Below are 27,918 nucleotides of genomic sequence, written 5' to 3'. Positions count from 1 at the left end.
TGATAGCCAAAAGCAGATTTATTATTATAGTTTAGTCTCAAAAAAATAAACATACAAAATCATCCAGTGGTTATGAGGAATCTAGGAAAACCTGTCCCAGTAACGCCAACTTAGAGGTGAAGGGCTGGCTAGGGCAGCTGAGAAGTGGGACCTTCTGCTTGGCAGGCTTCTTCTCCCTCATCTTGTCATCATTTTCAGGTGAGAAGAATGTTCCTGGCCCCGCTGGGGGGTCCCATGACCCCGAACTCACAGTCTTTTTCTGAAATCTCGACCTGTTCCGTGTGAGAGAGTAGAATTCCCTCATCAAGTCTTCCACTTCCCACTGCTCTTCCTTCAGCCTCTGGCAACAGTGCAGGGCGGCGGGGTCGATGGGGTGAGCTTCCGTGTTGAAGATGTAACCCCCGGCCCCCAGGATGCACTCCCCATAGGGGGTGATCACTGTGTCAAAGGTGGAGCCATTGTTGTGGATGAAGTTGGTCGGATCGAACAGCAGGTAGAGGTATTTCACAGTCTCCGCCAGGAAGAACGACTCCATGCGGTTGTCCAGCTTGTGGTCTCGCAGATCTTTGATCTGCCACGTGGGAGAAGGAAGCAAGTCAGAGCAGCATCACAGTTTGGGAGTAAGGGTCAGGTGACCCTCATCCTAATTCCTGCTCTGCCACCAAGAAGTTGAGGATCTTTGGGCAAATCATTTAACTTTTCAGAGCTGCACTCTGTTCCAAGCCACCACCATCTCTCACCTGGATTATCACGACAGCTTCCAACTGGGCTTCTGGCTTCCATCCTTAACCTTACAATATATTTATACCATATGTCTCACCTGTCACTTCTTTACTCAAAACTCCCTGTTGACACCTCATCTCACCCAGGCTAAAAGCACAAGTCTTTACTGTGGACTGCCGGATCCAGCCCTCATCTGTCACCCCTCTAATCCTCCTTCTTGCAGCTCTGGGCATGTGCCCCTCTATTTCTTGAGTTAACACATACACTCCCACCCCAGGTTCCTTGTATTTATTCTTCTTTCAGCCTGGAGCACTCTTCCCCCAGACGTCCTCATAGCTTGCTCCCTCTCTTCCTGCAGATCTCTGCTCAAATGCTGTCTCATCAGAAAGGTCCCTACGGACCTTCCTACGTGAGTGACAATCTCTTATCTGTAACTATAGACTTAATCATCCCTTCTAATGATGGCAGAGTTTTCCATTGTAGAAATGTATCATGATTGACTTAACTAATCCTCCCTGTATGGGCATTAATGTGGTTACCAAGTTTTTGCTATTGCAAACAGCTAATAAGGAGTCTTATTTAGAAAATTTCAACTGAGTATATAGGCATGGATGAGCAAGACTACTTGCTATAACCATTTAGTTTAGGTTCTCAAAATTAGCAATACATTTCTTTTTTTTTTTTTTTGAGACAGAGTCTCACTCTGTTGCCCAGGCTAGAGTGAGTGCCGTGGCGTCAGCCTAGCTCACAGCAACCTCAAACTCCTGGGATCAAGCGATCCTACTGCCTCAGCCTCCTGAGTAGCTGAGACTACAGGCATGAGCCACCATGCCCGGCTAATTTTTTCTATATATATATTTTAGTTGTCCAGATAATTTCTTTCTATTTTTTTATTAGAAACGGGGTCTCACTCTTGCTCAGGCTGGTCTCGAACTCCTGACCTCGAGCGATCCACCCGCCTCGGCCTCCCAGAGTGCTAGGATTACAGGCGTGAGCCACCGTGCCCGGCCAGCAATACATTTCTAAAGAAAACTAATTCTCGGCCGGGCGCGGTGGCTCATGCCTGTAATCCTAGCCCTCTGGGAGGCCGAGGCGGGTGGATCACTCGAGGTCAGGAGTTCGAGACCAGCCTGAGCGAGACCCCGTCTCTACTAAAAATAGAAATAAAAATTATCTGGACAACTAAAAATATATATAGAAAAAAAATTGGCCGGGCATGGTGGCGCATGCCTGTAGTCCCAGCTACTCGGGAGGTTGAGGCAGGAGGATCGTTTGAGCCCAGGAGTTTGAGGTTGCTGTGAGCTGGGCTGAGGCCACGGCACTCACTCTAGCCCGGGCAACAAAGTGAGATTCTGTCTCAAAAAAAAAAGAAAACTAATTCTCAGTGGACATCTACCTTAACACAAAAAATGTGACTCAAATATGGACTTGATGTTATCAGAATTATTACTCTCTTGCCCTGTTTCGCAAAGATCAGGCGCCTATTCCCATAATTCACCTTGGAAGACCTCCAAAGGGCTTCATTTTCGTGGAAATAAGTCTAGCATTCCTAAGGAGGCCCCAGTGGGCTTTGCACAGAATACAACATATTTGAAACCAAAACATCATTGCTTTATTTTTCCCCTGCACATATAGGTCTTCTCTTTAAAAATATATATCTAAAATTTATCTACATTTTACTTAATATACATTATATAAACATTACAAAATGTTACAAAAGCAATTTTTTGGGTTTTAAAAAATCTCATGCCATAACACAAACTCTGTAAGCTTTTCAGGGCATTTTCTTCCAGACTATTTTCTGGGTTTATTTTTTGTTTGTTTGTTTGTTTTGAGAAAGAGTTTTTGCTCTGTCACCCCAGCTAGAGTACAGTGGCATCAGGATAGCTCACTGCAACCTCAAACTCTTGGACTCAAGCAATCTTTCTGCTTCAGCCTCCTGAGTAGCTGAGGCGTGTGCCACTATGACCAGCTAATTTTTCTATTTTCAGTAGAGCCAAGGTTTCACTCTTGCTCAGGCTGGTCTTCAACTGCTGACCTCAAGAGATCCTCCGACCTCAGCCTCCCAGAGTGCTAGGATTACAGGCATGAGCCACCACACCCAGCCCAGACCGTTTTTCTTATACATCTGGTTTTTATGTGTCTGCAATGGTTGTTTATTTATATATTGCCTGCTTGGGTCCTATAAGGATGTGAGATGGTTCTCACCCATTTTCTGTTTTTTTATTTTTTTGTTTGTTTTTGTAGAGACAGGGTCTTGCTATGTTGCCCAGGCTGGTCTTAAACTCCTGGCCTCAAGTGATCCTCCTGCCTCAGCCTCCCAAAGTGCTGGGATTACAGGCATGAGCCACTGCACCTGGCCGGCTCTTACTCTTTTTTTTTTTTTTTGAGACAGAGTCTCACTCTGTTGCCCAGGCTAGAGTGCCGTGGCATCAGCATAGTTCACAGCAACCTCAAACTCCTGGGCTCAAGCAATCCTCCTGCCTCAGCCTCCCGAGTAGCTGGGACTACAGGCATGCACCACCATGCCTGGCTAATTTTTTCTATATATATCTTTAGTTGTCCATATAATTTCTTTCTGTTTTTAGTAGAGACGGGAGTCTTGCTCTTGCTCAGGCTGGTCTCGAACTCCTGAGCTCAAATGATCCACCCGCCTCGGCCTCCCAGAGTGCTAGGATTACAGGCCTGAGCCACCTTGCCCAGCCCGGCTCCTACTCTTAACCCTTTCAATCCATTCTCTACAGCAGCCAGAGTGATCTTTCTAAAATACAAATCAGATCATGTCATTGCTCTGCTGTAAATCCTGCCAAGGCTTCTCATTCCAAGCAGAATGAAATCCCAACTCCTACACGGCTTACAGAAGCCCTATGTGGTCTAGCCCCTGCCTATCTGGGAACTTATCTGTTCCCCCTTTCCTCTTGCTTACTCCACTCTGGCCACACCGGGCTTTCTGTCTCCCAGATACACATTCATCATTTTTCCTACTAAAATGTAAGCTCCATGAGAGCAGGTGCTTGGTCTTTCTTCATGACTATAACCCTGGGGCCTAGCATAGCACCTGGCATGTGAAAGACGTTCAATAAACAACTGTGAGGCCAGTAGGACTGTTGTGTTAAGGAGCCCCAGGTTTGAAAACAGGGTTGTGGGACTCTGCATTTCCCTTCTTAAAGTCCATTTTATAAGCCCTCTCACAAAACTGTTCATAAAACTCACCCTTGCGAAGTCACCTATTCAGACAGAAAGGGATCTCTGCTGCGGGGGAAGGCCAAGGGCCTGGGGTCAAGACCCCTGGGGACTAATCCTAGCTCCACCTCCACTAGCTGTGTGACCTTTAGCAAAGCTCTTAACTTCTCTGTTCTTTAGTTCCCCCATCTGTAAAATAAAGGGGTTATGTACAACTCCAAGGTCCCCTCTAGTGCTATATTCTAGAATTCCCAAAGGTGCACCTTTGATAAGGCTCTTTAGCAGCAAGGGGAGACACGTCTCAATTCTTGGGCCCATGCAAACACTTACTGTTGCAAATCCGCACTCCACCTTGCTGATTTTTTCAATGGATTCCACCGCATCTCTTCCGAGTTCTAAGAGGGTGGGATCCCCCGTGGCCCGGTAGAGGTACATCGCGCTCTCAATGAGTTCTGCAAAGTCCAAAGCAGACCCTCCTCACCCAGTGGCTACACAGGGATGGCTTGGGGCCCACTTGGGAGTGAGGGACTCCTCCCCCCAACACCTTGTCCACAGAGTCTCAACTAGGAGGAACATGGGACAGCTCATCCAATGCAGAGTTTTCAAAGCCAATGTCCCCATACTTGAAGCTCAGTGGAGAACAGCTTTAAGGCTGACCAGAGACTCCCACCCAAAGGTAGAGAAGGACGGCCAGGCTCCAGGACAGAGAAGGTGGCAGAGGCTGCTGCCTATTTCCCAATATCTGTTCCCTCCTTCCTCCTTAGTAGCAGTGTCCCTCACTTCAGCTATGCTCATGGCTGCCTAGACTTAACAACTACTCCCCGCAGCCGGGTGGGATTAAGGACACGAAGGAGAGCCATATAAGCCCAGAATATGAGACAGAAATAAATTTCTATCTTTTTTTTTTTTTTTTTTGAGACAGAGTGTCACTTTGTTGCCCTGGCTAGAGTGAGTGCCGTGGCGTTAGCCTAGCTCACAGCAACCTCAAACTCCTGGGCTTAAGTAATCCTACTGCCTCAGCCTCCCGAGTAGCTGGGACTAAAGGCATGCGCCACCATGCCCGGCTAATTTTTTTTTTTCTATATATATTTTAGTTGGCCAGATAATTTATTTCTATTTTTAGTAGAGACGGGGTCTCACACTTGCTCAGGCTGGTCTTGAACTCCTGACCTCGAGCGATCCACCCGCCTCGGCCTCCCAGAGTGCTAGGATTACGGGCGTGAGCCACCACGCCCGGCCATAAATTTCTATCTTAATGAAGCTACTAATTTTTTTCTGTCACCCACAGTCTAACCTAATCCTAAAACTTAAAAAGAAGAGTATGAACCTGTCATGCAAAGGCTCTTTTTGAGATGGGAATGGACAAAAAGATGAAGGTTAAGATATCGGGGAACCAAGCCTGAATCTAACGAACATGCAGTCATCTATTCCCTGTGCCCACAATAAGGTGACGTCTTGCCCTATTTTATGCCACGACTGGAATCTGAAGTTGTGACGTGGCCTTATCTAAAGATGAGTATTAGCAAACGGGAGTGGGTCCGGATGAGAATATTTATTCTGGAGATAAGGAAAGCCAGGAAAATGTGCTCATTGCTCTCAAATACCTAAAGAACTGTTATGGGAGAGAAAGAGTTGACTGGGGTGGCCTCACAGTGGGTGGAAGCTACAGCTCAATGTGCGTTTCGACTTCTTCACCCGTCTTTTCTCAGAAGGGAAAGAATCCTTCTTCCCTCCCTATGTCAACATCTCCCATGGCACTTCTCCTGTCCTGTTTCCTCCTGGCTTTGGTCAGCACTTTTCTCTCCCTTCTGACTTATTACTGCAAATTCCAGTTCTGACTTCAGAGCGAAAGTCTCTGCCTACTTCCCTAATTCTCTCCTACTTCCCCCTCCCCTCAGCCCGCAGGCCTCTGGACAACAGCTGATCTAACTGCTCGTATGCTAAGACGCAGCCTGGGGCACACTTACTGGTAGACGGACACACACTGTGTGTGTTCAAAGGCGGAAAAGACAGTGCATTCGTGGGAGGCCCTCACTTCTGCTTCTAGCAGCTGGTGGGGTCAGTGTCCCCAGGGCCAGTCATCTTCTTTCTCTTCCTCACACACGGGCCTCCTAATTATGCGAGTTACTGTTTTACTTTTCTGTACATCTGGCCAACTCTCTAGAGGAAGTTGACAGCTCAAGATTTAGATTTAGACTTAGGGGGAAGTAAAGGCTCTCAGAAACCCTTTTTTCTTTTAGGGACAGGGTCTCACCCTGTCACCCAGGCTGGAATGCAGTGGCGTCATCATAGCTCACTGCAGTCTTGAACTCCTGGGCTGAAGCAATATTCCTGCCTCAGCCTCCTGAGCAGCTGGGACTTCAGACACACACCACCACGCCCAGCTCCTCAGAGGCCTTAGGCTAAGCAATGTGCTCCGACTCTGCTGACCAGAGCCATGTGCTAAAGTATAAGGCACTGGCCAATCCAGTGACAGAGTAGTACCTTGTCTCCTGTTTTATTGTTTTGGGATAGGAAGGGTGGCTGGACTAAAGCACTCCCGGATTCCTGACAGTGGTGCCTTACTTGCCACTAATGCCTTCCTGCCAGCCTGTCCTGCAAATGGAAGAGGTTGCCTCTGTAAGTAGCAATATTCCTATCACTGGTGGTAACTAAGCATAGACTAGATAACCACTTGACTGTACAGGAGGATTTCAATTAGAAGACTTCTCTGTTTTCCTCTAATCCTGAGATTGCGCAAGCCTATGTCTTACATTTAGTCTGAAACTCTGATCTTCATTTTATCTACTGGTAACACTAGATACGATACCTTCTCGGAGTTTCTCTTTAAACAAAAGCGCCATGAGAACAAATGCACGGGGACTGCCAAGAACAGCAGCCTCTAAGGAGTCACAGTGACTAATTAGCTCTCTATGCCTGCTGTTTCACTCCCTCTCCTGTTCCCCTCCTAGATTATTCCTTGAATAATCGCTAAGGCTAGAAGAGGAAGGAAACGGGGTAGAGGACACCAGGATGGGCAGAAGCCACCAGGAAGGCCTGTCCCACAGCCAAAGGGCAATTCAGGTGGGAAGGTGGGAAGTGTCTAAGACAATGGCACCCTGACCTATTTTGGGGTGGGGGATGACTGAGTGTGCTGACTAAGCTTCCTTCCCCCTTGTCCCTTCCCCTCCTCACAACTTTCAACTTTCCTAAAGTGAATCAGAGGACATCAGAGTTGGAAAGGAACTTCTGACAGTACCTAGTGTGTCGCCCCTTTCTTGATTCAGAGCTGCAAACGGGGAGGAGGATGAGACTGATTCCTAAGGTCCTCCCAAAGTTCTAACATTCCATACTAGAGAAGCATAATTTATCTTACCCACGGACTTAGGAAGTTTGCTCATACTTCTGAAACCCAGATGGCAGGAGCTCAGGAGTCAACCTGACTCTTTCTCTCCTCTCACTTCCCAATTTGAAATAGCCTAAGATGCAGTTAGGAGACCTGGGTTCTAGTCCTGGCTCCTGCACTTGACAGCCTTGGGCAAGCCATGTCAACCCACTTGGCCTCAGTTTCCATATCTAAAATTATGGGGATAATGAATTCCTTGTAGGAAAACCATCCAGAGCCCAGGGAAGGATCAGATGGGAAAAAACGGACTCATGAGCAGTTGTGGAGCACAGAACCTTGTAGAGACGTGAGGGTCTGGGGTTTGAGGAACTAGAGCCTGTGCGCTGGTGGAGTGCCCGAGATGCTGCTTACCTGGCCGAAGCGGGTAGCCCTCTCGCTTCTCCACTGTATATCCCTGAGGAATGTTGTAGAATTCCGGGAGCCCCCCAAACTGCTTCCATACGGTGTAGTAGTTGAGGAAGGTCCTCATGGCATTGTCAATGTCTCCAATCAGGCTCTGTGGGAGAGAAGCGGCTGTCAGGCAGACAGACACCAGGCACAAAAACCCACAGACAGCCTCGGGGAAGAGACAAAGCCTTTGGAGCCAAGAAACCTTCAATCAGACCCTGGTCTGCCTTTACTAACTCCATGGCCCTGCGCCAGATACTTACCTTCTCTGAGCCTCATCTATAGTGTCAAATACAATACCTACCTCATACCTTGTTGGAAGGAACAGAAATTGTATCTCTGGACCTTCACGGTCAATGTTAGCTACTAACAGTTTTTGAATTCAGCCAGCCAGTTCAAAATTGGAAGAATAGGGAAAAGGCTGACAATGCTTAGTCTTATTCCCACCCTACACTCCCAACAGATAACCATTTTCATTAGTTTCTTATATAATCTTTCAGTTTCTTTATGCAAATATAAGCAAAAATGAGTATATATTATTTTCCCTGTACTAAAAATAGCCTGTTAAATATACTGTTTTGCACTTTCCTTTATGTGTTTAACAATATATCCTATTTTTTCACATAAGTACACAGCTCCCTCTTCTTATTTATGTAGTTACATAGTATTCCATTGCTCAGACCATAATTTAATCAGTTCCCTATTAATAGTTATTTGGCTTGGTTCCAACAGTAGATGCTATAATAAATAACCCTGTACATATGTCACTTCGAACATATGCAAAGAGTATCTAGAAGATAAATTGTCAGAATTAGGATTGCTGGGTCAGAGGATATATACATTTATAATTTTACTAGCTGTTGCTAAGTAGCCATCACTATGAAATATGAGCTCACAGGGAAACAGCTGACCTTGACATCCCACTGGAAATCTCATGGATAGAACAAGCTTGACATTTCCCAAACAAAATTCTTGATTCCCTCACTTTCCCACAAAGTTGCCCCCCTACTCTCACGGCTCTCCCTTCTTGGTAAATGGCACCACTGTCCACCCAGTTACTCTGGCCAAAAACCTGGTCATCATTCTTGACTCCTCCCTTGCCCCCCCAGTCCCATATCCATTCCATCAGCTACTGCTGCTAATTCCATCTCCACATCATCAAGACTTTTCTCTCTTTCTCTCCAGAGCCACCACCTGGTCACCAGAATCTCCCATTGGGATGACCTCAGAGGCCTCCTCGCTGGTCCCACCATGTGCCCTCTTGGCCCTCCCTGAGGCAGCCAGAGTTGCTGTCTCGCTGCACACACCAGACCCCAGTGGCTCCGCACGGGCTCAGCATGAAGTCGAGATGCCTCACCATGGCCTTTGAGGCCTTGCACAAGCGGGTCACTGCTGACCTTCCAGCGATTGGGCTTTTCCTTCCCTGGACTGTGGACACACCGCTTTTCTTTATTTCTGATAAGCATCCACCTCTTTCCTGCCTCAGGGCCTTTACACATGCTGTTTCCTCTGCCTGGAACATCCAACTCTTTACCCTGCAAGTATCAGCTTAAGTACCACCTCTCACTTCCGAGAGGCCTCCCTGAACACCTGTCTAAAGTAGTCCCCACCCAATTTCTCTATGTCAGCCTCTTATTTGTTTCTTGCACTGCAGTGCAGTTATTTTACATATTTGTCTGTTTAAATGTTTCTTAGTGTCTCCTCTTTTATAAACTCCCTGGGCCAGGGACCCAGAAGGCATTCAAATATTTGCTGAATCTATGAATGAATCAATTTAACAGCTCTAATCCTCCTCCTTTCTTCATCTATGAAACAACATTCATCTCAGCATGTTGTGATGATTCCATGTAAAGTGTCTGGTACATAAATTATTCTTTCATCTTATGAATTTAATTGATTTATCACTTTTGTGTGTCAGACAACTACCAGGCACTGAGTAGATGTTTAATAAATGTTAGCTATTAGTGTTGTTATAACCTCGCAGGGAAATAACCCAGGAGCCCTAGGAAAAACAGAAAAAGTGCCATGCACGGAGCACACCAAATCCATACAAACTGTGATGAAAACTTTCATTATCAAACCCTCTCTCTTCCTTATTTTTTTAATTTTAGGAAATTTGGAAAATAGGGCATAAAAAAGCCCCTTTAAATCTACCACCCAGATATAATAGCTCTGATATCTACTATTCCAATGTTTATTTCAAGTGATATTTTTTTAAAAAACATACAGGAATAAAAAGATAAATATCTTCTTAATCTTATACTATCAGACATTTACAATATGACTTTGTTGTCCTCTGTTCTTTAACATACAAATCCAAAATTTTATAGAGTTGTAATGCATGTGTATGTATGCTAATGGGTATTTAATGGGTATTTTTTGTTGTTGTTAAGTCTACTTAATCAAATTTTTTAAAAATTTAATTATCACTCCTAATTCCTCACTATAGTCCAATAGCAATCTTCATTCCTTCATGTTGCCTTGATTATTGTTCACCACTTCTTCATGTAACAAATGAGTTTGCATATTAGTTCTATTTATTTATTTTTGAGACCTGTTGCTCAGGTTAGAGTACAGTAGCGTCATCCTAGCTCATTGCAAGCTCAAACTCTCAAGCTCAAGCAATCCTCCTGCCTCAGCCTCCCCAGTAGCTGGGACTACAGGTGCATGCTGCCACCCCTGGCTAATTTTTCTATTTTTTGTAGAGATGGGGGTGGGGGGAGTGTCTCAATCTTGCTCAGGCTGGTCTTGAACTCCTGACCTCAAACGATCCTCCTGCCTCGGCCTCCCAGAGTGCTAGGATTACAGGTGTGAGCCACTGTGCCTGGCCTTAGTTCATTTTTAAATTAAAGTTATCTAATAATCCATTCCATCAAAATATAATCATTTATTTGTTCCTCTGTTATTAGACATTTGGATCATTTCTAGTTTTTCTTTGTCATCAAGTTTGCCACAGGGTAATTTGTATGTAAGTTGCATCTTTTCCTCTTGAATTACTCTCTTGGGAAATATGCATAGAAATGGAATTAAGCAGGGTCGGCGTATGATCGGTTCTATTATATGATGGAGTTGTACAAGGCTGGGTGTGCTGGCTCACGTCTGTTACCCTAGCACTCTGGGAGGCAGAGGCGGGAGGATTCCTTGAGGTCAGGAGTTTGAGGTTGCAGTGAGCTAGGCTGACACCACTGCACTCTGGCTCTGGGCGACAGAGTGAGACTCTGTCTTAAAAACTAAAAAAATAAAAGGTAAAAAATGGATCTATATGTACAATATCAATAAAGAATAATCTCCAAGATATATTCAGTGAAGAAAAAGGTGCCAAAGAATATGTTCCCATCTAAGTAAAGAAAAAATGGGGCTATTGATATACACGTTTATTATATTAATATTTACTGGCATTCTGGAAAGATATACAGAAAACTGATAGTAGGGGCTGGACTGGGAAGAGGGTCAGAGGGTGGGGGGGGTCAAGATTTACTTTTCACCGTATTCCTTTCTTTGCTTTGAAAATTTACTACCACCCACATGTTATTATATTTTCTTAAAATTAAAAAAAAAAACACCTAGATTACAAAAACATTTTGGTTCATGTAATATTTTGGAACACCTAGAGGATAGATGAGACAGGCTCTAAGATCCCTTCCAGCTCCTACTCTTTCAGACAGATCATGTAATGGAAAAAGTAACGATGGCGGCAGAGCAGCCCGGGCCACTGACCGCTCTCTTCACACCTGCTGTTGAGAAGGAGATTGGACAGAAATGCACAGTAGAGAAACAGCTGTTGCCAGGGCTGCCTAGCCTGGAAAGATGCTTTATTTTAAGTAGTACAATATTCCATGGCAAACTGGAAGCTCAGTTCCTGAAACCTTAAAGCTCCCCTTGGAAAATTCAGTTTGGCAGAATCTGAATCTTTTTTTTTTTTTTTTTTTTTTGGAGACAGACTCTCACTCACTCTGTTGCTCCAGATAGAGTGCAGTGGTGTCATCATAGCTCACAGAAACCTCAAACTCCGGGCTCACGCAATCCTCCTGCATCAGCTTCCCAGGTAGCTGGACTACAAGCATGTGCTATTGTGCCCAGCCTAGTTTGGCAGAATCTTAAATTTGCCTAATTCACTCTAGGTGTCTCTTCCATCCCCAATCCACCCCTCCAAAAAAAGTACTCAAGCAACTAAAGTACCTTATTTGACTTGTACATCAGAATGAGCTTACTTTGTCAGTTCCATAGAAAAAATGGTCACCCTCTTTGATCTTCCCTACCTGAAGACCAGGCCAGTAGGCCTCCAAGGACTGGAAGACTGGCATGGACACAGTCCCCTTGTACATCTGCACCCACAGGTACCAGTCATCGAAGCGGGTGTAATTCCGAATGGCTTTGTTGTACTCTGGAGTGGAGAGATAGGATAATGGACACATGAATGATCAGGGAGACAAAAGGCAGGCCTTGACACCAGAAGCAAAGACTTAGACTTTTGAAAGATCATCCTATGATGGCCTAGCCTCAAAGCAGACTAGGATGCAATGAGGCAAGCAGATGAAAGAAGCACAGGTTCTACAATCAAACTTCCAGGCCCAAATTCCAGCCCTGGCTTTACAATTTGCTAGCTGTGACCAGCAGCAAGTTTTTCCCCCTAATCCTCAGTCCTATTATCTGTCAAATGGGGAAAGTAATGTTATATCTCTTGTGGGATTGTTCAGTAATTTATTTATTCAACAAATGTTTGCTGAGCACCGACTAGGTGCCAGGTACCTATGAGGTGGTAAACAAGACAAAATCTAGCCCCTCATAAAGCTTACATTCTAGTAGGAACTGGAATTTATACTTCATACCTCTTCCCTAGATTGTAAATCTATGAGGGCCAGTACTTTGTTGAGTTCATTCCAGAATCCCCAACACTAGGACAATGCATAATAAATATGCACAAAAAATATTAGCTGAATGAACAAAGTACAAAATATACATGCAAATAAATAAGATAATCTTACATAGTGTTGTAAGGATTAAATGAAACAGTGTTTGGCACATCAATGGTATTAAATAAATATTTGTTGAATAAATGAATAGCACAGTAGTCCCCCTTATTCTCAGGGGATATATTCCAAGACCCCCAGTGGATGTCTGAAACCCTGATTAGTACTGAACGCTATGTATACTGTCATGTACCACATAACAACGTGTTGGTCAACAAGAAACAGCACGGATGACGGTGGTCCTATATGATTATAACAGAGCTGAAAAATTCTATGCCTAGTGACGTCATAGCTGTTGTAACTTCATTGCACAATTCATTACTCACTGTCTGTGGTGATGCTAGTGTAAACAAACCTACTGCCCTGCCAATCATATAAATGTACAGCATATACGATTATGTACAGTATGTAATACTTGATAATGACAATAGAAAGCTATATTATTGGTTTATGTTTTTTTTTTTTAGTACACAAGACTTTTTATTGTTATTTTGGAGTGTACCCCTTCTATTTATTTAAAAAAAAAAAAAAGTTAACTGTGAAACCACCTTAGGAAAGAGGCATTCCAGAAGAGGCATCATTACCATAGGAGACGGCAGCTCTGTGAATGCCCCCGAAGACCTTCCAGTGGGCTAAGATGTGGAGGGGAAAGACAGTGATATTGATGAACCTGACCCTGTATAGGCCTAGGCTAATGTGTGTATTTGTGTCTTACTTTTTAACAAAAAAGTTTAAAAGGTAAAAAAATAAAAAATTTAAATAGAAAAAGGCTTATAGAATAAGAGTATAAAGAAAATATTTTTGTATAGCTATACAATCTGTGCTTTAAGCTAAGTGTTACTACAAAAGAGTCATAAACTTTTAAAAAAATCAAAGAGGTTATAAAGTAAAAAAGTTATAGTAAGCTAAGGCTAATTTATTAGGGAAGAAAGAAAAATACTTTTTAATAAATTTAGTACATAGCCTCAGCATGCAGGGTTTACAAAGTCTACAGTAGTGTACAGTAATGTCCTGGGCTTTCACATTCACTCACTGACTCACCCAGAGCAACTTCCAGTCCTGCAAACCTCATTCGTGGTAAGTGCCCTATATAGGTGTATCATTTTTTTATATTTTAAACCATATTTTTACTGTCCCTTTTCTGTGTTTAGATATGTCTAGACATACAAATCTTACCATCATGTTACAATTGCCAGCAGTATTCCGTACAGCACGCGCTGTACAGGTCTGTAGCCTAGAGCCACAGGATACAGCCCAGGTGTGTCGCAGGCTACGCCAGCTAGGTTTGTGTAAGTGCACTCTGTGTCATTCACACGAGGATGAAATCGCCTAACACTGCACTTCTCAGAATGTATCCCTGTCGTTAAGCAACACATGACTGTCCTGTCTTTTCCTATATACTCACACCTATGATAAAGTTTACTGTATAAATTAGGCATAGTAAGAGATTAACAACAATAGCTAATAAAATAGAACAATTGTATAACAATACACTGTGATAAAAGTTATACAGATGTGGTCTCTCTCTCTCTCTCTCTCTCTCAATATCTCATTGGACTATACTCAGTTATTTTTGGACCTTGGTTGCCTGCAGGTAACCAAAACCATGGAAAGTGACACTGCAGATAAGGGGGACTACTGTAGCCATAACAACAGTCATTATTTTGTGCCCAGCAATTCTCAGTATTGCTAGCGTCTAAGGGCCTGGCAGGTAAGATGCATTTATCCAACAGGCATTACTCTATTACCTACCTTGGGCAAAGCACTGTGGGAAACACAAGGATGAGTGAGGCATGGATTCTGCACTCATTTGGTAAAGCTGTAACTGTTGAAGGCTCTAAATTCTGAGGAAGGATCAAGCTATTTCCTGGGCACGGTGACATTTAAAGGGGCTTTGAAGAATGAACAGAATTTGGACACAGGAAAAAAGGTATTATAGGTAAAGAAAACACCATGTGCAAGCGCCAGGAGATCAGAAATCCAGAGCCACGCACAGGGAGGCTCCTGCGGGAAGGCATGGAGACGTACAGTGGGCAGCAAGTGGGCAGTGTGTCCATAATGGCTTTGAATGCAGACTCAGGCATTCAGAATTGATTCTGTAGACACTTGGGAGCCATCGAAAGTTTATAAACAAACTACACATCAACAGCAAAACTCATGGGGAAAGCTCCCTTACCCTGCCCTTTTTACCTAGGAACATAGCCATGAGCTTCTTATCCTGCAGCAGGATGGCACCCTTCACCAGATACTCAAAGTAGGAGTCCACGCCAGCCCCGATGCCTGCGTCCTGGGCCACCCACTTGCCAGTGAGCACATCGATGTGGTTGCCGACCTAGAAGAGAGAAACATTGTCCCCAGGGAGGGCCCAAGGCCAAAGAAGGATCTACCTATCCCCGACTGCCCAGTGAGATGCAAAGCAGGCTCCCTAGTGCTTCTTGGGAAACCTGTGGGCGATGGGAGGGAGAGGACAAGGGCGGATCATGGCCAGCCTTCCTGTGTACCTCTGCGATAGACATGCACTCATGCACATTTATGAGGACTTAATTACACACACTGGGCAAAAAATGAAAAAGAAAAATGATTTGGAGTGTTTATGCCCTGCCTAGAGTGAGTGTGAGACGGGAGATGAGAACTTGCTGTTCTGACAATCTGTCTCAGACTTCTCAGCATGTGATTCCAGTATCTAACGAAACAGGACAAACTTTACATATTTCCATAAATTCATTCAGGAAGGACACCCAAGACCCTAATAGAGCAGTTGCTTCTAAGGAGAGGAACTGGATAGCTGGGGGGACAGGGGCCAAAGGGGACTTCACCAATGTCACTGAGTCCTTTTTATGTATCCTTTGACTTTTGAACCATGTGACTGTAAAGCCTTTTTAAAATAAATTTTTAAAGATTTAAATGAAGAGATGTATTTTTCATGTAACTTAGACCCTCATGGAAGCTGAAAACTTCATCTGGTAGTCAAAGAAATAGCTCACTGTTCTGTGTTAACACCCTCAGCAAGGAAGACTGAAAGTAGTTGATTTAGAAGGAGAGTCCCTAGAAACACCACTGGAGAGGGGAAAGTGAGGAAAGAAAGGGGAGTCAGCTCATAAGGGGTGTGTGATCAAGCCAGTATCCACTGTGGGAACTGGAGTTCAATCCTGTTGGTGAGCACTGGGATTCGGTGTAGACCATGAGCCTCAGAATGATCCTACCCAAGGGGTGGGGAACTGCAATGTTTACCCACAAACTCCCATCAGTATCTGTCACTGGTTGACAATTGCTCGTGGGTGGCATTAAGTCCTGACTTCCAGCCAAAGGCAAGCAGAGTGGGCTCCAGGCACCAGAGAAGGCCCACAGGCAAAGAGGCCCAGGTGACAGCAGTTGGAAGATGGGCCAGTTGCACGGAAATGATAAAGGTTGAGAGGATGTGGGCAGGGCACCAACAGAGTCAACTCCGGTTCCAGTGCTGGAGAAAGACCTGCCTGTGTTGGAATTACTCAGGGAGTTACTAGAGTTCTCCAGAGTGGCACCTTCTTAAGGAATCTGCAAGGATTCCTCCCACAAGCTTCACTTTTTAAGTTGAATTAGTACCAGACTTTGCATAAAATGTGCCTGGACCTTAATCACTTTCAAACACAGTCTTCATAGGTCATAATGACTCAGCAAAGTTGGTATTAATATATGAATGTTACTGCTAATGTAACTGAACCAGAGAGGTTGAGTGACTTGCTCAGAGTCACACAGTTTCGATGTAGCAAGGCCAGGGCTTGAATTTAGTTCTGACTAACTCCACTGTTATTTCCTGGATAGTTTTGGCTCAACTACTGTTAGTCTCATTGGATTACCCTGCTTAGGAGCTAAAACCAACCTTAGAGATCATCTGGTCCAAAGTGTGTTCAATTTCCACAGGTTATAGGTATTGGAGGAGAAAGAGAAGCTCTGGGGTCATGTAAGTTTGGGAAGTGTTGAGCTAAGGAAAGTTAAATAGATTTCTTTACTACAGCATTTCATAACCTTTATTCTGCTCATGTTCATTGTAACTTTCCAAAAAAAGGATATTATATATACTATTCCCCTAACTTAATTGGCCAGGAATCACTTTTCCATGGAATATCCATTTAACGTCTCTCAGAACACAGTTTTACGAATACGGACAGATACTAAAAATGAAAGCCAGATGAACTGACGACCTAAGGTCACTGAGTCAGCATCAGGGGCATGAAGCATATGACCCCCTCCCTAGAAATCAAAGAATGTCAAGGGGTCAAAGCTTAACACAGCCCCTAATCCCTCCCAGAAAATGTGCTCTCATGTTGCCTTCCCCTCTGTGCCAAACTTGAACTGGGGGCTTGGTCTGCTTTCAGTGTCCTGAGCCCAAATCCTGGACCACTCCCAAGGTCACCCGAAGATTCCCTTGGCTCCATTGCAACTTCTTGCTCAGAGCCCTGGGCCTCGTAAGCGGGGGAGAAGGTGGCAAACTTGACTCAAACAGGAAGGGCGGCCACCAACCTACCAGCCCAATATCTGATCGGCTCTCCCAGAGGCGCATCAGGGCCACTCTGGCCACATCTTCAAACACGGGGTCACCAGTTAGGCTGCTCAGGGTGGCAAATTCCACAATGAAGGTCCCAATCCCTGCCGTACATGTGACAGGGGTCTCTCCTGGGTTCACACCGTGAAGCAAGTTCACCGTTCCATATGGCATGCCAGTGGGGGTCTGAAAGGCTGAACAATCAAAAAATTATGACCCCAGACAGGAGCGGGGAGGTAGGAATAGTTTCGATACAGACCCAAAGCCTGAGACCTTAGCCAGCACTTCTCTCTTCTCCCGGGTGATCTGCTGGAGTCTGAGCCAGAGAAGGATAAATGTCATACCTGGAGCAGCCACCTCACTCAGATGCTGTCAAACACGACTCTGCACAGTCCTCAGGCTCCTGCCTGTGATGCGGGGTCAGGGAGTAGGCTGTGCCCCAGGTTGTCACACTGCACACGCACTCACTTTAGCTACCTCTACTTCTTTTACACTGTGCCTTTGGAGGCCGGGCAGGTGACTTCGTGTGAAGCAGGCTGGTTGTAAGCTCAAGGAGTGGTGAGGCCCGTGGCACACTGATGAGAGCATGCCCCACATGGAGCCATTCACAGGTTTTTAAAAACACCATTGTGGCCAAACGAAACTTATCTGCAGACCCTAAACAGTCCCAGAGGAGCCAGGCTGAGACCCCTGATTTAAACATCGAGTTTAGCAGCTAAGTTATTTAAAAAAGAAAAACAAAATAGGATATAAACCACTAAACCCCTGATAGAGCCCAACCCTCGATTTACAGGTAGGGAAAATCATGCCTGTAAAGAAATGATTCAGCCAAAGGTCACACAGAGAAAGTCAAACGGAGCTGGGATGGGAACGCCTGCCTTGCGGCCACCCTGAACCCCTGCCCAGTGTTCTGCCCACCCCACCCTTCTGCCTTCTGATTCAAGACAAGAACTGGACAGCCAGCCAGGGGCAGAGATTTCCTCTCCAGGCCAAAAGGTCAAACAACTCCAGAGGAGCCTGTGCGTCACCAAATTGTGAATAAAGTTTGTCCAAACTTCCAAAACCACAGGGTCCAGCAACTTCGTCCGCTAGAGCCAAGAAACTTGCTCTCCGGCAGGCACCGGTGAGTGGCAAGCGAGGAGAACGCAAGCCACAACCAAGAAGGGCTCTAAGGAATATTTCAGAAGAGTCAGGCAGTATTAAAAAAAAAAGGGGAGTGACAAAATCCTATTTTTTGACCTTTTCTTAAATGACCCAAAAAATAAATAAATGAAAGAAGGAGCAACCAGGCTGAGTTTCCACTAGGGATGAGTCATACAGGACATGATGTTTGCAAGGAGACACTCAAGCCTCGAGCCATGAGCAAGACCTGAACCAGCTCACTTGCTGTCCTCGGCTCCCCCAAGGACAAAAGGCAAGTGCTACATGACGGGATAAATATGTGAGGGGGCCGGGAGGGTGGTGGAAAGCACACAGTGACGTGTTTGGGTCTGAAAGCCCCCAGAGCCTCCACCACACCCTGCAGAGAACACAGTGTCTGGCTGATGCTACTGAGCCTGGCGTTACTGTCCCACTAGACAAAAACACCGAGGCGTGGCCTGTAGCCCTCTCATTTCAATTTGAGGTTCTCTAAGCAGTTTCTCCTTTTTACCTCATTTTAGCCTCCTCAAAACCCAACATGGTAGGGAGATGGAAATTATGACTCCCATATGATGGATGGAGAAACCCAACTGCAAAGAGGAAAAGTGGTTTCGTGGAGATGTTGGCTGGCAGAGCCAAGTCTAGCATCCAGGGCTCCTAATGCTCAAACCAAGCCTCTTCCCTCGGTTCCTGTTATTCCAGCAGTGTATGGGCCTGGGAGGGGACAAAGGGGCTCATTCAAAATAAGGGCAAAGGCCTTCTACCCGCCAGGCTGGCCCGGAGCCTGCCTCTGCAAACAATAATGAGGATCAGCTCATTCCTCCTAGGCCACGGCCCCAGCAGGCCCTTAAAATGCCCAGGACTCTCTTGATTTCCATGGTAGGTACCTAGGGGTAGAAACACCAAGTATTTGGGTGAGAAATACAAGGAACTAATTCAGCATTGCCACTCTCATCGCCAGCCAGGGAAGCAACACCTACTGGACTTCATCTCTCCCCCATCTCTGTGTAGGTCTCACCTGGGAGGAGTTTTCGGGCTGCCTCCTCTGCCATCCTCAGGAGAGGCCCAGAACAGGGCCATCCAGCCTCCACTTCCACCCCAGCCTTCTTCGACAGCAGATGAGCAGACAGGAGTCCTCCTACCACTGCAGATGGTACAAAAAGCAACTTCCATAGTCCCAAGGACCGGTTTTTCCCTTGTGCAAATTAAACCTCAACACTCTGCTGGGGATGCTCACTGGGAAGGAGCTAGAGCCACCTAGCAAAAGAAGAGTCCCTTAATCCCACATATCTGTACAGTGTCAAGCTTACAGTTTTTTCTTTTGGTGGATCATAATAATGGCTATGTTTTTTTAAGTCCCTACTGTGTACCAAGCATGAGGTACTACTACCTCCTCCTCAGATACAGATAGTGAAGTTCAGGGAGTAAAGTGACTTGCTATGGGTCACCCATCTAGTAGGTGGTAGGGCTGGGTCTGTCTGATTCCAAAGCCCATGTTTATTCGCTTTGTCACTCTGTCTCCCAATCACCTATCACACCTAGAGGGAGGAGGGAAGAGTGGTTATTACCTTCATTTTACTAATTTATCTATTGCAATTTATTACGCAATATTTAAAACTTATAAAAAGACACAAAGGTTTTGTATCTGGAAATACGGCTAGATAGATATTCTGAATGGCCCTCTCAATGAAGACAAGGGGTGAACTTGAGTTTCAGTCTTCCCCTCCTCCTGGCAGAGGGGGAGTAGGAGACAAAGGCAGGACCTGCCCCAAGTAGCAGTTTGAAAACAGCTCCTTATATAAAGTTGGAAAAGAATTGTATACTCTGTGTAAGGATGAATTAAAAATAAACCCTGCACACTGCCCCTAGTGTACAGTAAGGAAAACTGCATGCCTCAAATGTTGGTGCCAAATAAAGGGAAGGAAAACATTTTCTCCTGAGAATTAGTAACTACAAGCTGGTATTCATTAAGTTTTACTGTCTGAATGCATACTAACAGGATAGTCTAGAAAACCTTCAAACTTTGGCATAACGTGGGTTTCGGTAGGTAGTGCTTCCAAACACGTGGCAGAAGTAAACAAAAAATGTATCTGGAAGAATTCATCTTCAATCTAGACCTCAATCCCACAGATAAAGACTAGGAAATGAACATACAGTTAAAAAAAATCACAAAACACACAAGGAAACAAAGCATTATAAGTAAGAGTCAGCAGAAATGAGAGAAGAACAAGATCTACTAAAACTTCAGGTATTAAAATTATCAAACAGAATAGAAAATAATAATGTGTAATATGTTAAAGAAATAAAAGAGGTTGGAATATATAAGTAGAAAGAAATTATAAAAATGACCAAGCATATTTATAAAAGAACCAAGTAGTATTCCTAAAAATGAAAAATATAGTCATTGAAATTAAAAATTACATGGATAGGTTTAATAGCAGATAAGATATAGCTGAAGAGAGAAGTAGTAGATTTGAAGACAGATCAAAAAAAAAAATTCCAAAATGCAACACAAAGAGACAAAATATTTTTAAAGAGACTTAGAGGACATAGTGAAAAGGTATAACATATATCCAGTTGGAGTTTTAAAAAGAGAAGAGGGAGAAAATGAGGGACAGGCAGTATGTGGAGAGCAAACAGTTAAGAATTTTCTCAAATTAAGGAATGATACCAATCTCAGACCCAAGAATCCTGAGCAAGATAATAAAAAGAAATGCACATTTAGACACATTATGGTAAAATAGCAGAACATCAAAGGAAAAAACGATCTCAAAAGCAGCCAGAGTCCATGTAATAACAATCATTAAAGCCAGGTGATATGTACATCTAGTTCACCATATTATTTTCTCTACTTTTGTGTTTGTTTGAAGTTTTCCATTATAAAAAGATTTTTAAAGGAGGGGGCAGTCAGAGTGAAAATGAAAACAACAGATTATCTACAAACAAATAACAATCAGATTGATAGAATACTTCTTAACAATGAAACCAGAAGACAATAGAAAAATGTTTCAATGTACTAAGAGAAAATAACCATCAACCTAGAACAATATGCCCACCAAAAATACCTCCCAAAAGCCAAACAAAGGTTGTAAGATAAAGACACTTTTGTGTAAACAAAAGCTGAGAAAGTTTGACAAGAACACACCTGCATTAAAGGAAATTCTAAAGCAAGTACTTGAGAGAGAAGGGCTGGGACACCAGAAGATAGTCAAAAAAGTGACAAATACATGTGTAAATCTAAAACTTCCAACCGTATAGAATAACAATTACAATGTATGGAGGATTTAAAACAAAGAACTAAAATATATAACTATAACATATAGGTCAGGATGCCCCCAGAGCCAGGTTTTGTATTATTCAGGAAAACAAAGATTTTCATTAAATTTTGACTTTAATAAATTATGTTTGTTAAATTTGCTAGGAAAACTATGTAAAAAGTTAAAGGACAGAAAAAAAGGAAAATAGAGAAGATGGGACACATAGCACAAGATAGCGCTGTAGAAATGAATGCAAATATATCAGTAATTATAATAAATGTAAATGGATTAAATCCTTCAGTTAGAAGAAAAGATTGTCAGAATGGATAAGCAAAATATAATAAGGCTATTTATAAAAGATATATCTAATCATAAAACTACAGAAAGATTCAAAGTAAAGGGTAGAAAAAGATACCCTGGGCAAATGTCAACCAAAAGAAAGCTGGTACAAATTCTGTTCATAACAGAGATGAAGGTATGAGGATGACTTTCAATTACAGATGACAAATCAGACTCAGAAGTTGTGACACAGCAACTGCATGTCCCTCTGCTCTCTTCTCTTTTTAAAACTTTTATGTATATCTAGAATATAAGTTTTTTTTACAGAAAACATAAAAAATAAGGGGAGAAAACAGAACTCTGCCATCCAGAGGTGACAGCTGTAAAGCCAGTGACCTAGAGGTTTACTGCAAATAAGGGCTGTGGTAGCTTCACAAGAATCTTTGAAAGCCTACTAAAAATATTAATGCCAGGACCCAACCTGGAGGTCCCAATCCATTAAGTTTAGGGTGGAGCCTGGACATTTGAATTTTTTAAAAGGTCCCAAGTAGTTCTTATGGGCAGCCATGTTTAGAAATGTAATGCCCTAGACTTGCACTGTCCAATACAATAATCACCAACCACATGAGACTATTAAAATTTAAAATCATTAAAATTAAATGAAATTAAAAAATTCAGTTCCTCAGTTACAGTAGATACATTTCAAATGCTCAGTAGCCCATGTGGTCAGTGGCTACTATATTGTTCAATACAAATATAAAACATTTCCATCATTGCAGAAAATTCTACTGGATAGACAATAAGTCCCAAGAAGGCAGAAATTACATCTTTCTTGTTCACAGCTGTATGCCTAGTGCCAAATATATGTTAAATATGTAAGTAATCCTGGCATATCTCTTTCCAGTCTTTTCTCTGTCTGCTGCTCACCTTCATGTCTGAAACTGATGGGGGATCCTGGGACCTCCCCACTCCACCCTCCAGGAGGAAAGAAGAGCTCTGTCAATCACAAGTTTTAGCCAAGTGCCCTGGCAAGGTTCACAAGATCCTATTTACCTCCTCTTTACCACCTCTTGGTTTATACAGCGGCAACTCTATACTCTTTTCTTCCAAAGGCCCTAGAGGGCAGCCCTTACCTCGAATGTTGGTTTCAAACACAGAGGCGTTCACATCAATATCAAAGTCCACATTGTCCTGGAGCACGTCAACCACTCTTTGGAATTCTGAGACATTCCCCAAAATCTAGAAGGAAAAGAGACCTGACAATGAGCTGTCTCAGGAACTAAAGATGCTGGATTCAGAGTCTGGGATCCTACGCTGGTGTGGCCCTCACTTATTCAACTTGAGACCTCCAGTTGCTGTCCTAGGATTGGTGACAGAATAAGAAAACACTGAGAGCTAGAAGTCACCCTTAGGCCCAATGTGAAAAGACTGGTTAAGTAAATTCCTCCATACCAGTTCAAGAGTCATTCTGTACCCAAATGGATACAATATACAGAATGCACAAGGAAGTCTCAGTTAGGCATCTGCAATGGATATCAGTTGTTTTAACCCTCTCTTGTCATATTTAACCTTGTGAAAATATTACAGGTTGGTTGGCCCAACACTGATTCATTCCCAACCTTCTTTACCTGTGTATTCTCCCAGCATAGAGGATGGAAAGGCAGATGCTTGCTTTCTCAGCTTCCTTTGCTGCTAGACATGATTATGGTACCCAGTCAGTTCTGACCCTTGAGAGGCCTACTGGGGGTACTTCTTGCAAAGCTTCTGTTTTCCTAATAAAAAGGGTCAGGCTGGGCGCGGTGGCTCACGCCTGTAATCCTAGCAGTCTGGGAAGCCGAGGCAGGTGGATCCTTTGAGCTTAGGAGTTCAAGACCAGCCTGAGCAAGAGCAAGACCCTCCCCCCCCATCTCTACTAAAAATAGAAAGAAATCATATGGACAGCTAAAAATATATATATATAAATTAGCTGGCCATGGTGGCACACGCCTGTAGTTCCAGCTACTCGGGAGGCTGAAGCAGGAGGATTGCTTGAGCCCAGGAGTTTGAGGTTGCTATGAGCTAGGCTGACACCACAGCACTCTAGCCTGGGCAACAAAGTGAAACTCTGTCTCAAAAAAAAAAAAAGGGGAGGGGGTCAAACACAGCTGACATGGCTTTTACTGTCTTTGTCTTTCTGCCTTGAATGAAGGTTCAATTTCTGGAGCTGTGGCAGCTATGTTAGACCATGAGGTACTAAGCATGAAGAGTAAAAGCCAAAACTCTAATGATGGTAGAATGTAAAGCTACAAACAGGCTGGGTCTCTGATGGCATAATTGAGTAGCTGACTCAATGCCAGAAATTACCTCCAGACTTTCTTTTACTTGAGAGAATAAACGCTCTTTGTTTAAATCATCAGCCAAATACAATATTCATACCTTTTCTTCCAATAATAGCACCCAATTTTCCCTTGAGGAATTACCCTTCTCCCACAATCACTCCTGTGGTTATCAAAGAACTTGGCCACTAGAATGTAAGCCTCTGAAAACAGGAGGATGTCAAAGTCTCTGTATCCCTCACAGTTATATAAGACTGTCACAGTTCTCTGTACTTACCAGGTCCTCTATAAATGTTTGCTAAATAAATGAACCTAAGTTGGAATTCATTGTTTTCCCCTATTTAGCTGGGCAACCAGCCTGATGCTTCAGAACCAAGAGATGAAAATAAAAGTCCTAGGAGAGGAATTCATTTTTCACCCACAGTCAAGCTGCCAGAAGAGGAAGGATGCTGGTTATACAATGGTGGAGAGGAAAAGGAATAGACAAGATACTTACCAGCAAGGTGTCCAAGGCATCAATTAGAGTCAGAGAAAAACTGTAAAAGAACAGAAATCCCAGCTGCTTAGTAAGAAAAAGAAACACCACATATTAGGGCTGACCCAGGTCAGATTCCCCCAAAACTAAGGGAGGCACAGTGATGCGTCTGCCTGTTCCACTGATAGTCACAACAGAGAAGCCACAGCAAAAATCACCAGGATCCTCTGACTCGCTTAATGCACCTGGGAGGCTGGGCTGACATAGCTCAATTGTAATTAAACACATCACCTGTATTCTTTGGCATTCTTCTCTGCTATGGGAGGCCATATAAGATTGTAGCTAAAGCACAGCGTTTTTAGCAATTCCACATCTAGGAATTTACCCCACAGTGCACAAAGCAGTTTGAGAATACTCGTGGCATTATTGCTTAGAACAGCAAAAGGCTGGCAAGATCCACCCGTTGAAGAGTAATTGAGGTAAAAACAGTGCAAAACTATGAAGTTATGAAAGAGATTGTTAACAAGACTTCTATGTGCTGATGGAAAGATATTTAAATTACGTTGCTAGGTGAAAAAGACAAGGTGCAGAATAGGTGGCATGGTATGTCTCTATCTGCATTTCAGAAAGAGACATATGTACTGACAGAAAGCAGATTAGCAGTTGTTAAGGCCAGTGGTGGTGGAGGGATTAACTATAGAGGGACACAAGGGAACTTTTTAGAGTGACAGAAGTGTTCCATATCTTGATTGTGATGGTGGTTACTATACACTTAAAATGAGTGCATTTCATTATATGTAAATTATACCTTTAAAATGTTAATTTTAAAAAGGTACACATATACACATCTATATGTATAATGGTATAAACTGAGAATATTTCTAGAAAGATACACAGAAGAGTGAATGGTTGGAGTTCTTGGGTATGGGAGATATTTACTTTATTGTATATGATTTTGTACTGCTTGAATTTGCCATTTGTTTGTATATACTTTTTTCCAAACTAAAACAGAAAAACCAGCACAAGTTCTAAGTTTACTTAATTTCGTCAGTCCTTAGCATACTCATTTGTGAAACAGGGATAATGTCACTTAACTCTTAGGGGTGTTAAGAGAATCAAAGCAGATGACACAGTAAAATGCTTAGCACAGTGTCCAATCAATGCTTGCTTCAGCTAATGCAATGATTCTTCACTCAGCAAGGAACAAGACAGAGAATTCCAGCTTTCAGAGATTTTTATTCTAGTAGAAATGAGAAAAATAAACCAGTAGATAAGTGAAAATGATAGTATCAGAGTGAGAGGTGTCACAAAGAAAACAGGTGACTTGTGAGAGTGACTTAAAAGGGGTGGGTGGTTAGAGAAGCCAATGCTAAGGAGGTGGCATATTGAGCAATGAGTGACAAGCAGCAGCCAGTGATATGAGCATAATGGGGAGAGAGTGTTTCAGTCACAGGGAACACAAAGCTGTGAAGTTTTGGGAAAGCCACACCCCCTCCTGGACCTGTTTGCCCACCTATAAAAGAAAGGGGTTGGGTCTTCTGACTCTTGAGCCCTTCCACGATATCTTATTACTCCAGAAATTTGCCTAAGTCCGCACAGCTGGTGCCTGTTACTGCTGAGGCTGAGCTGAGCCCAGAAGTCCAGCCCACCCAGGCTAACCCAGGATTTTTTTACACTGCGAGAGGCTGAGCGGATCCGGGGAATTAGGGGAGCGCAGCCCTGGCTCGGCTGGGACCTTTCCGGAACCGGTGAAGAGACTGTGAAGCCACCAGCTCCAGCTGACCCGCCCGCCTAGGACCCGGTCGCCAGATCCCGGCCGCCCCCTTGCCCCCTCCACACGCACTACCTGCCCCAGGTGTCGTGCCCGTCACAGGTGAGAGGTCGAAGCTCATCGAAGGGAAAGGCATTCTCCAAGTAGCTGTCGTAGGCGTGGTAGAACATGGCCTTGACTCGCTCCCTGGGCCGGGGACGAGAAATAAGGCATGGGGCCAGGACACGAAACCAGGCAGGGGAAAGAACAAGAAATAGGGCGGAAAGTGGGATCACCAGCTGATATCTGCCTGGGGCCCAGCTGCGGGGTCCGAGCGAGTCGGGGTGAGGGTCCTGGTATGGACGTAAAGGGAAGGGACCCGGTCCGCGCTTCCCCTTCCCCAGCTATGGAAGGGCGGGAGCCTGGCCCCCTTCACCTGTAGTGGGCGGGATCGGGCGCGGTGCCGTCGGGACCTGGCGCACCATGGTGCAGGGGCAGCAGCGCGCACAGGAGGCTCAGCGGGATGAACAGCTGGAAAGGCATAGAGCTCCTGTCCTGTCACCGCCGCCGCAGCAGCAGCCACCACTGCCACCCGCTCATCCTTAGAACTGCAAGGGGTTCTTCCGGGGATCCGCACCACTGCGCCTGCGCGCTGAGAAACCAGCTCCTCACTTCCGGACTACAAGCCCCAGAATGCCATGGGCGGCGGAACCTGGGGAAAGAGTGTCTTGGCATGAGTAGTCTCCGAAGCACAAATCAACGTGGCTTAAAGACAGTGGCTGTTATTGCACCTGTTATTGATGTTGCAGTAATAACAGCACTTATTGCGTATTAAGAGTGTATGTAGCGTTTTAAATGTATGATCTTTATTACTTTTTTCAACCACTTTATTAAGCATGAGGGCAGGGACCAGTAGGGACTCAATAATATTTATGGAATGGCCTATGTGAAGACGATGGATGAAAGATGAGCCTTTATCATTATCGGAGATGCTGAGTTTCCCAAACAAGTTCCCTGTTGATTGTGTAAGATACAACTTACTTACGTTTATTTGTCCAAAACTGCCACTCTTGAGGTTCCCTGAAATCCTGTCATTTCTAGGAACTCATGAATGTGTGATGTTCCTCTCCTCCCACTTTGGGATGTGGTCATGTCATCATGGTCCATTCAGTCTCCATCCCAACCCAGAAGCTCCCAAACCCCAGGATTATCTCAGTGGCAGCAGCCCTGTAAAGTGTCCCAGGTGAGAATGAAGGCCCTGAGGCACCACAGCTTTCAGAAGGTTTGGGATCCATCTCTCCATTTCCCTTCTTGCACGTTCCTAGAGTTTGGTCAGCACCTTAGAACATAGCAACACCCATGACTTTGCTCAGTGTGACATGCAGTAGAACCGATCCTGGATTTGAAGTCAGATCTGGGCTTCAGTCAATTACAACTCTACCACCTGCACACAATCTGTGTATGTAGCCCTGGCTAGGCAAGACCCTCTCCTCTGGGTAAGTTGCCTGAGCTCTCTGAGCCTCAATCTCATG

General features: G+C 44.2%; 1 protein-coding gene across 1 annotated transcript; it reads right to left on the bottom strand.

Annotated features, from left to right (window-relative positions):
• On the bottom strand, window positions 1-27,030 carry EDEM2 (ER degradation enhancing alpha-mannosidase like protein 2). The gene is made up of 11 exons (XM_045528739.1): window positions 26,823-27,030; window positions 26,483-26,593; window positions 24,658-24,697; window positions 22,980-23,085; window positions 19,329-19,454; window positions 17,153-17,364; window positions 14,839-14,980; window positions 11,938-12,062; window positions 7,643-7,787; window positions 4,237-4,358; window positions 1-571 (listed from the first exon to the last, which is right to left on the bottom strand). Exons 1-11 carry the CDS (start codon window positions 26,927-26,929, stop codon window positions 71-73), a joined length of 1,737 nt encoding a protein of 578 aa, XP_045384695.1. The 5' UTR covers window positions 26,930-27,030; the 3' UTR covers window positions 1-70.
• Window positions 27,031-27,918: the final 888 nt, after the last annotated feature.

Source organism: Lemur catta, chromosome 17, assembly GCF_020740605.2.
Source record: "Lemur catta isolate mLemCat1 chromosome 17, mLemCat1.pri, whole genome shotgun sequence".
NCBI lineage: Eukaryota > Metazoa > Chordata > Mammalia > Primates > Lemuridae > Lemur > Lemur catta.
This window is presented reverse-complemented; position numbering and strand designations above follow the sequence as displayed.

Coding starts and splice junctions, on each gene's coding strand:
- EDEM2 (XM_045528739.1), bottom strand. CDS start 26,929: ATGCCTTTCCAGCTGTTCATCCCGCTGAGCCTCCTGTGCGCGCTGCTG. Junction 19,455..22,979: donor GTTTGAAACCAACATTCGAG/GTAAGGGCTGCC, acceptor TACCATCTGCAG/TGGTAGGAGGACTCCTGTCT. Junction 17,365..19,328: donor AGCCCGAAAACTCCTCCCAG/GTGAGACCTACA, acceptor TTGATTGTTCAG/CCTTTCAGACCCCCACTGGC.